At 36.5% G+C, this 11,972-nt stretch overlaps 1 protein-coding gene across 1 annotated transcript in view; it reads left to right on the top strand.

Annotated features, from left to right (window-relative positions):
- The first annotated feature begins 588 nt into the window (after positions 1 to 588).
- The window catches only part of LOC131071430 (serine/threonine-protein kinase SRK2A), a 74,808-nt gene continuing 63,424 nt past the window's right edge, over positions 589 to 11,972 (top strand). The window contains exons 1-6 of the mRNA XM_058007253.1: positions 589 to 1,549; positions 3,404 to 3,478; positions 3,583 to 3,684; positions 3,773 to 3,826; positions 3,956 to 4,048; positions 4,260 to 4,352. Of these exons, the coding sequence (XP_057863236.1) occupies positions 1,382 to 1,549; positions 3,404 to 3,478; positions 3,583 to 3,684; positions 3,773 to 3,826; positions 3,956 to 4,048; positions 4,260 to 4,352 (585 nt within the window). The 5' untranslated portion in view covers positions 589 to 1,381. The remainder of the gene's footprint in view (positions 1,550 to 3,403; positions 3,479 to 3,582; positions 3,685 to 3,772; positions 3,827 to 3,955; positions 4,049 to 4,259; positions 4,353 to 11,972) is intronic.

Below are 11,972 nucleotides of genomic sequence, written 5' to 3'. Positions count from 1 at the left end.
CCCTCCTCGTGAAGATAGTGATCAAACAAACATCACCACTCTCCCACAAAAGAATCTCATTGCCACATTTAGGAAACTCCTTCATTGCAAAGAGGGTGGTCCTCAAGACACTATTGACTTGTACTATATGAACATGTGTCCCACCCACAAAAGAATCTCATTGCCACATTTAGGAAACTCCTTCATTGCAAAGAGGGTGGTCCTCAAGACACTATTGACTTGTACTATATGAACATGTGTCTCACATGTGTTGAACCACTTCCAAAGTTCATACACAATAATAATGAGTAGACTCATAATACCATAATCACAAAATTGATCCAAAACATGACAATATAAATCTTAAAAGTTAAGAATATATCCATAAAAATAAATTTAATAATAAATAGAATAAAAAAGATACCAACTTTCCTAAAAAACCAAAAAAAAAACCTCTTTATCAAATATTTATTAATATACAATTGTAATAAGACATTCCATCACAATGTCAAAATGGGCCCAAAACTAAATGGGAATTGGCATGCGTAGGCAGATATCAGCATTGCAACATAGTTCTATTTGATTAGAAAACATAGCAAGACCATCTGGCACAGGGGAAGAAGTGTTCCTCTCTATTCCCATTGGGGGAGAGGAAAGGTGTAATATGACAGAATATCCATCCAGGAAAAGTCCAGCGCATCACTTCGATGTGTTGAGAAAACGCAGGCTTCAACACACGAGAGGATAAGTACAAGAGAAATTGAGGCAATTGCACCACAACTTTTAACCAACCCCCACCACCCCTTTACCTTTTCTCTTTAAGCTACTTGTGCACCTCACTATCCCTTTCATGGCTGCCATGTCCACCTCAGACATTTTGTTTTATTCTCGCCTTTTTATAATAATTGCCCATGTTGGTGGTCATCTGTGGTAGAAAGCCGCAACAGCTTTCAACTTTGGCTTTGATTAAACTAAAAAAAATGACTTCCTCAAGTAATGTAAACTGAATTTACATTCCCGATTCATTCCCACCAACTAAAAACAATCCATTTGCCTAAAAACAAACACCAAGTGCTGTCTGCATAGACAAATTTAATATACATTTACTGTGTACACTATATATATTCAATTCGCGGTTGGGAGATCTGATTGCCTGCGGAGAGCAAATTAAATTAAATATGTTGTTGTGAATTGTGATTGTGTTGCTTCGATTTTCGCTTACGCAGACAAAACACCCACTTTCCCACACGCCCAGCTGGTGATGCAGTCATAGGTACAATTCTGCCCTCTTTTCAGTTCCGGAGGTGCCACGTAGTTTGTGCCGGCGGATTTTTGTATCAAGGTTCCGTGGATCGGAGGATTTGTCTTAGAATGTGAGATTTTTTTCTCTGGAGGAAGAAAGATGGACAGAGGAGGAGGGATGGGGCTGGACATGCCCATTATGCATGATAATGATCGATATGAGCTCGTGAAGGATATAGGCTCCGGCAATTTTGGGGTCGCTAGGCTTATGCGAGACAAACAAACCAGAGAGCTTGTGGCAGTCAAGTATATCGAGAGGGGTGAGAAGGTTAGTGGAATTTTTATTTTTCATCTTCTCAAAATTTGAGCTTTTGACTTTATTTTTCCCCCTTTCCCGTGGACTAAAGTTATGGGGGTTTACTGTAGATCTGGAATTGGATTTGACAAGTGAAAAACATTGGTGGGGTTTGAAGATTTGTTTTAATATTTACTTTTCGGATGTTTTCGGGGACATCAATTGAATTTCATGCCAGGAAAAAGTAGAAGTGGTTAGAGTATGGAAATTTAATGTCTTTTTTCGTTTCTATGAAGTTAAATTGAACTGGGTATGTGGGGGAAGTTAAAACTGATTGATGTTTAGGGCTTGAGCTTGAATAACGCTATCTTCCTTTCCCTTTGGTTGAGGGTGTAACTTAGCGTAAATCAAGTGCTAAATTGTCTATCAATGGACTCCTGTTAGAAACATTCTGGTCCGCTGAACGGAAAATGGACACAAGCAAAATTTACTCATACGACAGTGATGTTACTGTTCAAATCTCCGGTCCATTGACTGCTAAACAGGCCAGAGAAACCTCATTGGTTGGCAGGGAAGGCTGTTCTGGGAACTCTATTGTATATTTTGCGTCGTTGCTTTGGATATTCTGAAAGTGGCTGACTTGTACTAGAACTTTGGGCTTCTGTTTTGAAGAATTTTGAAATCAATGGCAGGGATCAGGCAGCAGTTTTCAGAAAATTAGGTGAAAGAGGCTGTATTTAAATTCAATAATAGTGAGTTTTTTTGATGTGTAGTGACGGCCTTTCTTGTGAAAATAGAAACAAAGGCTCATGGGTGACTAGAAGCAGTCAATATTGGGACTTAAACATAGGGGGTAGAAGTTATGTTATGTTCTAACTTTATATGTACGTATGTGTTTAATAAGTCCGAAGTTATTGTAAGGGATTTCCTTAGGAACCTTTGTCTCAAGAAGAAGGCAAGCTTAGATAATCAGCTAATACACTTCTAGACTTGTAGATTTGAAGATGAGTAGTTCTGTTGAAAAGAAAAGCTTTAGAAACTTCCAGATTGTCACAGCAGTGCTGAAAAAGATAGATAATAATCATGGTTACGATGTGTGATGTCTGCTTATATTAATGTTTATAGACCATTCTGCCCTATTCTGATTGAAAGTGACCCTGGAAAATAATAAATTTGATTAGGTGGCGAGCTATTTCATAAGACACTTATCTATGAGCTCTGAGTGTTCCGTAGAATTTTCAAAGTGGAAGTGTAGGTGGATTTGGATATCAGCTTTTTCACAACAGGCTTAAGTAAATGCCAAAGAATGGTGAAGCAATTGAATGTTTATGCTGACCCTAAGAAATATCAAGCTAAAAGTATAGGTAGCATGAGGGAAACTGCCCCAACGTTGGTAAAGCTGCCGTTTTATTATTGCAGCAATTTTCTGATAGAAATGGAATTACCAGGTGGTTAAAACTTAAACATTCTCCCTTTACCTTTCAGAAAAGTTCAAAAAAAAGGAAGTGACTAGAAACCAACACAGTGGAGTTATTAATTTGAGGAAACACTTGAAAGAAGAACAGAACAGTGAATTGGGAAAAATAAGATTTCTACATTTTTATTCTAGCATCTGATGTTGTATACATGGAAAATTGAAAATGGTTATTCAAAAAAAATACAATTAAGTTGTTCAAATACAATTAAGTTGTTCAAGGGAAAAGTATATAGTTCAAATAACTAATTTTTTTTTCTAGTGTCATATGAAGTAACTGTTTATTAAAATTCTGGAAGTGAGTATAGTTCAAGACAATTGCACATAGAGCAATGCAGAAAGATATTTTCAACATGTGGAGTAGTAGGCGATGTCTGCAATGCTTGGCATCTAATCTGAATTTTTATGTACAGATTGATGAAAATGTGCAGAGGGAAATTATCAATCATCGTTCATTGAGGCATCCAAATATTGTCAGATTCAGAGAGGTAAGCTTAAAAAAGTTTTGAAAAATCATGGAAGATCTAATACAGAAAACAATGAATTGAATTCTGAATATCAGTTTGTAACTGGAACTGTTAATTGACTACAGGTAATATTGACACCAACACACTTAGCAATTGTTATGGAGTATGCATCTGGTGGTGAGCTCTTTGAGCGTATTTGTAATGCTGGGCGCTTTAGTGAGGATGAGGTCATTTCTCTTCTATTCTGTTGGATCAAATTTTTTTTTTCTCATTCAAAAATTTCTTTTGTTTTTGCTGATTTCAAGTGTTTTTCAGGCTCGTTTTTTCTTCCAGCAACTCATCTCAGGGGTCAGCTATTGCCATTCAATGGTGTGTGTTAAACTGCAGCAGGAATATTTTTCTGGGTGCTTTGTTTTGGTTCAATTAAAGCCAACCACCTTTTTCAGAATAATTTTTGAATTACAAATTCTTAAATAAATTGCAATTGGGTTTGTGCAGCAAGTTTGTCATCGGGATTTAAAGCTGGAAAACACACTTTTGGATGGAAGTCCTGCTCCACGTCTGAAAATCTGCGATTTTGGCTATTCAAAGGTTTCATATATTCCTTTGTGTTTATTATCTTTAATTAGTGATTTCTTGAGATCATTCATAGTTAAAGAGTTCTACTCACAGAAATTCATGCAAATTGCTTTTTGAACTTGCTTTTCTGTGATTAAAGTTTTGACCTTTGAAACAGCGAATTTTATATTTTGTTTGATTAAACTGGTATTGCATTTGTTTAGACAATGTTTTTACCTTGCAGTCTTCCTTGCTTCACTCACAACCTAAATCAACCGTTGGTACACCTGCTTACATTGCTCCTGAAGTGTTGTCAAAGAAAGAATATGATGGGAAGGTAAGAGAGCTAATCCAAAATATTTAGTTTTATTCCGATTTGGTAGTTGGTGTACAAGGAAATTATTGAAGTTGGTTGTATGGCTTCTTTATTAAAATGGACAAATTCCTTAATCATGTCTTTCTGAATAAGAGTTTGATAATGCAAACTTCTATGATAGGAGATTGAGATTGGATAAAACTTGAGGTTATTATTTTCATATTTAATTTAAAATTTTTTTTGGCCATTTATAACTTTGGTTAGGTACCCAAAAGTGTCAAAGTGTTGGATTCTGCTAAGCAGAGATTCACCAGACCCTCAATTTTTTTAATTACCCAACCAAATTTTATCACTAGAACCAGTTATTAATTATGGTTCTCACAGTCTAGTTTCAGGGTTGGGGCAAATTAAACAAGGCCTTTCCTAACTGCAGATACAACTGCAATTAACTGTTGTTTAAACGGAACTCCTCAGATCCTTCCTCACAAAAATTGATTGGCTCAATTTTTGTTGCAGAAGAAAGTTTCAGATTTAAGCAAGCAGCTAATTTTTGTAAACCATGAATCAACTTACCTTGATTATCCAAGACTGTGGAAGTGCTCAATTCATTTCTCTGAAATCTTATTGCCTTGCTCCATGGTGCTGTCACTATCCTCATGCAATAGGAAGGAGCCTGTTGCCATTGGAAGCATGGAAGCACAGCTGAGAGATTGAACCACATGAAAACATTCCTTATCCCAATTGGCTGATTGGGATCTAATGATAAATATTCAAATGGCCTTGCAGATGTTAACAGAGGGATGCCTTTTCATATCCTTAGCAAGAGCCTACATCCTTAACAACCCAATCCTGAGACAGGGATTTGAGATTTCATTCAAAATGTAATCCACGAACTGAGAAGAAACCATAGCTGCATTGATTACCATAGTCTCCTCTCTGTCCAGGTCTACTGCCTTATTTTCATAAAGTACCTTGGCTTTCTTTTTCCCTTTTCTGCCACCTATCTCTGCACTGGATGCTGTTAGACAGGGCTTCTCTTTCAATCTCCAGCACATCACCTGTGCCTTGGTTGAAATTGCGTTCACACCAAAAACAACAATGGTAATATACCTGGCTGCCCATGTCTAGTTCACTTAAAGGCAGTGAGTGTTAAACCTTGCCAACTTTCTTTATAATCATACCTCCTATCCATCAGCATGAAGCGGTCATTCTAATTAAAAAATATTATTATTGTATATTGTCTGGTGCATTATCATTCTATTACATTCATAATTGATTACACACGTCTTTTAACAATTCATAAAGCATTGTACAAAATTGCAAAGTAACCCTTGTTAATGTTAGAACCAGAAACATAAGACACAGAAATCTGAAACAATAAAATTTCACAAGAACAATATACACAAGTATTTATCCTGGGAAAACCCTCCACCTGAGGGTGAAAAACCCAGCCACACCAAAAATCAAACTTTATTAATGTCACAAACTGAATACAAAGCTCCCAAGCTGAATAATTTAAACACAATTGAAAACACTTATCAATCGGAGGAAGAAGTTGATAACACCTGAAATTAAAGGCTTCTACAAAACAGTCAGCACGAAGCTTACTGGGACATATAGCAATTATACCCTCGATTACACATAAGACAACAGAGAAAATATATAAGCAGAAGAAGATGCCGACTCAGAATGATGCACCGAAGATTACATAAAATAATATAAACTCTTGCTTGAACTTTTTCATGCCACCGCGAAGCACAACAGCAACACGCCTTTATAGATAAGGCTCAAAACAACTCTAAGCCGGAAGAAGGTGAAAGGCCGGAAACAGAAGCAGACGAAAAGCCAACAATAACATCCGCAATACACAAGGTGTCAGTTACAATACAGCTGTTCCATAAACCACCAACGGAGGGAGCCACATAGACAAAGAATCGACCTCTCCTAGGATGAAATACGATAAGAGAGGAGACACAGCAATCACGCATGACATACTCCATGAAGGTGCAAGGAATATGAAGAGAAAACAGACGGTTATCAAGAAAACCGATACGCTCCAGCTAGCTTGAGGAGAGAAAGAAACGCAAAACTCAACAGTCGAACAATATAGGTGAACTGAGAAGAGTTGCGACAAGGCAAAGAAAAATAAATTCACAACCATCGCAGGTAATGACGTCTTCTGAAGCTACAACATTAACAACCCTTGTTTTGAATTGCTTTATAAAGTTGATTACCTGGTTGCCCCTTATACATTCTCCTGAGGTCTGATAAACAACTCAAGAGAGTCTTTTGTCAACCATCTCCTATACTTTCTTGTCTGTGGCGATGCTAACTGTGCAGAAAGGTTTGACTCAAAACAAGCTTGTCATACATGTCAAATTACGTGTATTCTTCTTGAAATAAAAACCTATATCTTTTAATCTGCGAAAGAGAAGTGGTAATGGAACAGCTTTATTTCTGGTGTTATAATTCTCCTAAGATTGTTTGAAATTGTCATATCTGTTGGTGGTTTACATATTCTTTCTATAATGTGATTACCTAAATGAAATATGTTTGTACTGCTTAATGGAGACCAGTTATAGTCATTTTAGTTTCAATGTCATTTAAATCAATTGGGTGCAAGGACTTTTGTTTGCCTATGGAACTCAGATATTGTCAATGAATGAATTTTGCTCTTGAAAATGTTGCTATTGTAACATTTGTTATGTTGGATTCTTCCATCACATGGTCACACATAATTGTAGGAGATGTGTCTTGAAGTTTCAAACTATGTGGCATTAATATGCAAATATGGTTTGCTTTATTTATCCAAATTTATTATTTTTATAGGTATCCCATTCAGATATAAATCTAAATGATAGATTAAAATTACCTTTGTAGTAATTTGTATTCAAATCATCTTGTTGGGCAGGTTGGGTGTTGGTGATGGAGTTTTGAGCAAATTATGAAAGTTCGTACATGCACAACAAACACATAGATTACTTAAGTGATAAAAAATAAATACTATTTACAACATAATTTATGGTATTGAATGGTTCTTTATATTCTTCATACATGCGTAACGTTGTGTTGTATGCATAATGTTTTCATATTGTCTCAAAATTGTAAATCACAAGACAATTCTTTCTTGTTCACGAGTCAAATCTAAGTCCTTGTTCCTTATAGTGATCAATTTTATGAGAGGAGGATTTCAAGCTTGTTGAACAAGGCTTACATACAAATTTGAATATGAATTATATGATGAAGGCAAAGAAGTGTTAAGGCAAATGAATGATCATTAAGGTTTCCAAGACTCATCTTGACAAAGGAAAAGGTACTTGAAGGCAGTTTGAAGTTAGGAAAAGTGTACAAGTGGTTTGAAATGTTGTGCCAAAGGAAGAGAAGTAATACTAGAGGGCCGAAATCACTAGAAAATGTCTCCAAGAAGCTAGAGCGTGCTTCTAGGGGGCTCAATGTTTAGTTGCAAGCTAAAAGTAATTTAAGTAATGAAGTGCATGCACTTTTCAGTGCCAGTGAGGAATTAGATTATTTAAGTGACTTAAAAACTTTTTTTAATGTGGCAAATGTAAATGAAAGATAAGAACAAAAGTGCACTTTTTCATATAAGTGATCAAACTTAACATCAAATTGTGTTTGAGGTATCTACAGAGGGAAGAAAGATTTTCAAAGATAGGAAAGTTGGAGAAGAAGCTGCTTAGATCTTCTTCAAAGGAGATGAAAGGAGGAATTTAGTCAAGCTCCATAATGATTATGACTTATGAGAGAACTTCTATCAAACTCATATGGGTGGCAATTGCTGAATTGATCATGAGGCATGTGATCCTCGAGGGTTGATTTAAGAGCATTTATGGTTATCACATTACCTTATTAAATCACTTTAGGCATAAATTGTTTGTTTCCTTTCTGTTTTACTTATTAATATCACTTGAGTTTTCTATCTCTAAGCATCATGGAAATCCCAATTTACTCATCCATCATGAGGGGTTCATCTTGCTCATTGTCAACCACATGAAATATTTGACCCATTGTAGGGCCACCTTGGGCAAAATTAAGAATTAGTCTAAAAAACCTAGGGTCATTGAAACCTTTGAAGAGGACTCCTTGTTTGATTGGGTGGAGGAGTCTATTGAGGATTGGGCTGATGAAATGAACTTTGGGAATTATGTGGAAGTCTTAAGGGAAGAGGAGCTTTTTCCTTCCAAAAAAAGGAAGGGTAAGGAAGTTACCTCATTTGGGCCAAAGAAAAAAGGGAAAGTTGTAGCTGTGGCCCTATGGCAGGAGGATAGAGGGTATTCTGCAAACAAAAGAGAGGACTAGACTGATGGTAAAATTGAGATTGGAAAGAGGAAGGAAACCCAAAATGTTGAGCAACTCCTCAACAGGAGGAAGGGAAGGAGATAGCAAATAGTTTGTATGTTAGCACCTGAGTGAAGGTGCCTTGGGTACAAGGGTCAACCTCTCAAAAGGAAGAATCAAAAATAGCGGGGGTGGTTTTCAATCTATCAAATTGCAAGAACTAGGTGTCGGTATCCTATTTACTACCATACCTGACCCAACTCCTAAAATCCCCATGGATTTTTCCCTCTAGATATTCAATGCAACATATGCAAATGATCTTAAGGAGGTGTTGGACTTTGTGAACTCCCAATAAAGAATCACAGAATGGTTCTTTGTTGAAATAAATCACATTAATATGAGAATGGAGATCATTCAGGAAAAGCTAGGAGGGCAAACAAAGATCCCAACTTAGAGGAGGAAAGAATTATAAAAGGATTGAAGGATCTTGAATATTGATAAATTTGATAATAATTTGGGGGCTAGCAAAACTGACAAGGCCAAGACTATGGACAACTGGAAGTGAGAGATGGAAGGAAGAATTGTTGTCATAGAGAATGACATTTAAACCATCAAGAACAACCTCGAAAGAGTGGTTAAAGTTAGTTGTTGCTCGATCTAGAATAGTGTAGAGGGGATCCATATTCTCTCAGAGGAATTGAAGAACCTTTGTGAAGCCTAGATCAACAAGGGAAAATAGAAGAATAATGAGCACTCTAGGCCTAGTTCTCATACCAAGAGAAGCAAAAAGGAACACTTTGAAGATGAGAAGAGAAATCCGGATAATTTTGCCAATCTCCAAGAGAAATTCTATCGGGGGAGCTTGAGGTTGCTAAAGCTTTTAAGAAAATGTAATTTTGTTGTTGTCTTTCCTTTTTTGTGTTTTCGTGATGTTGTGTGGCTAGTTCGCACAGTTCCTTGTTAGTTGTCATTTTTTTGTTGGCCCGTTGTGGGCATTTTGATAGTTGTTGTTTTTCATGCTTACTTCTCTAAGTCAGTGTTTTGTAAAGGGTTTTAGGGTCCCTTCAAAGTTTGTTTCTCCCTCAATCAAAAAGACCAATTTAGAATGAAAAATGACTTTTTGACACTTAAATAAAAAAGGGTTGCCTAAGATGACTAAGTGTTAAAATGAATACATAATAGAAAGTGCGCTCCGTCCCTTGAGCATGTGCCTAGCCATGCAAATGTCAAAATGTCACTTGCAAAATATGACAAAAGTGCTTAATACCCTCTAGGGGCACTTAAAATTCATTTTAGTGTCAAAATGTCCAAATAAATCCTTATTGCACTTTTATTCCAATTTCTCATTGGCATCCAATCTCCTAAGGGCACACTTGAGACAAAATAGGGGAAAAAGAGTCGACTAAAACTTGTTGATGTTACGGCCTTGCTTTTTTCCATTAAGAAGCCCTACTCCTTGCTACCAAGAAGCTACTTTAGAACTCTTAAACCTTCTTGCAAGCAAGGTTTTGCCATATGACCATAGGCTAAGCAGGTGCAACAATTTAAGGCGATTGTTTTATAATCCAATTGCGGCTTCGAAGTTTGGTCACCAAACTTGAGCCTAATCTCCTCTAGCAAGCCCCTCAAAGAGTCCATTTCAATGTGTAGTTGGGCAAAGGTACGAGGAAAGTGTGAAAGTGTGTCTAGAGAAATAGAAATAAGTTTTCCTATGGAATTACTTATAGCCATCAAGTTGGAGGAGAAACAAAACTTCTAAGGGGAGTTAAAGCATCTTAATCCAATTTGAGACCATAGAGAAGGTTTCAGAGGGGGGTTGAACTTAGGATACTAGGGCTTTAGACATAGAGGAGCCTTGTTGGAAACCTAGGGGCCCAACACAAAGAAATTCTTGATCTGCCTTTGTTCCACAAACAGTACTAAATAAACTTTATGCAAGGATATTTGATAGAATTAGAAGAAACAAATGGCTTTTAAAACTTGTAGATCCAAGTGTAAAAATCAGTGAACCTTGGCCAAAAATTGTGAAACATGTGCATAATCCCTAAATTAAATATTGCTCTTTTACCTACAAACTTTCGGTTCCAACACTAGAATAATAATATTATTAGACTCCAAAACCAAGCTCATAACCCTAGAATTGGATGAAAGACAAGGGAATCTTGAACAACATTGTTTGCAACATCTTTGCAAACATTGTTCAAGCATCCATCATGAACAAAATTGGAGGGAAGAGGAACAAACTCCTAAACACAGCTTGAACCATCCTTCAACAAGGACATGCTAGATGGAACTTGTAGTTAATGGAACCCCAAGCCAAGGAGATGACAGAGAGGAGGTACTGATTTGAGCAGACGATGGAGAAAGGAATGATCAGATTTGTGAAGGGGTAGGGACAACTGCAGCATGATGATAAACACCAAGAAATGGATCTGGCTGTGATGTAGAGGAGTGAGAGGGGAGCGTGCAGCCACTTGAAGGAGCTTCAGCAATTAGGAGCTGTTATCCATTCTGTGGATACTTGTTGCTTGCAATTGCCTTGCCTTTAATTTCACTCCTTTTAAAACAACACATTTTGTTTCCGTGACATCAATTTTTTTAGTGTAGCTGATTCAGCTTATGTAGTAATATGCCCTTTCTCATCTTTAATGATTGAGTTCTCAATGGAATCTACTACGTTACCTAGAGTTGTCAATTCTCTAACCACATATTCTAAGTTATTGCAGGGACTTCAAAAGTATCCCTATTTGAATCGTGTATTCACCTGATAACATCGTTGGACAATGTTTCTATCTTGAATGTTTGATATCTTGCCATTGAATAAAACAATCCTTACACCACAATTATTTTTTGCCAAATTTCGGACTTCATCCCATATTGCTATTATGTTGGTTGCTTATTGTGGAATCAGCATAACATATGTTCTCTCAGACTTCTTCACTATGTGACATGGTCATGAATAGAAAACAATCATCTCTCTTTGTTATTCTGCCAATTACAATATAATTTCAATGTCAGCATCACAATTCCTGTTTAATTGTGGTTTTTATTTCTCCTATTATCAATTTTCATTTTCCTTTTATAATACTTCCCTTTTAAGTCACCTGGCTACCTAAAATTGTCAATGCCTTTCAAATCTTTCAACTTCGTGTGTGTTGATATCCTACATTCTTTGCTAATAGTTTAGTTGTATATGCAAATATTGGGTTGAACAAGCATGCCCACACTACTTGCTCTCTTCAAATACTTGTTCACTTGATCTCTTTACAAAAAACATAACCAACAAATCTTTAAACGACATCAACTTTTGCTTGGACATGATGTTCAATGCAATTATAATTTTGT

Source organism: Cryptomeria japonica, chromosome 6, assembly GCF_030272615.1.
Source record: "Cryptomeria japonica chromosome 6, Sugi_1.0, whole genome shotgun sequence".
NCBI classification, from domain to species: domain Eukaryota; kingdom Viridiplantae; phylum Streptophyta; class Pinopsida; order Cupressales; family Cupressaceae; genus Cryptomeria; species Cryptomeria japonica.
The sequence above is the reverse complement of the archived record's forward strand: the minus strand, read 5'-3'. Positions and strand labels throughout refer to the sequence as shown.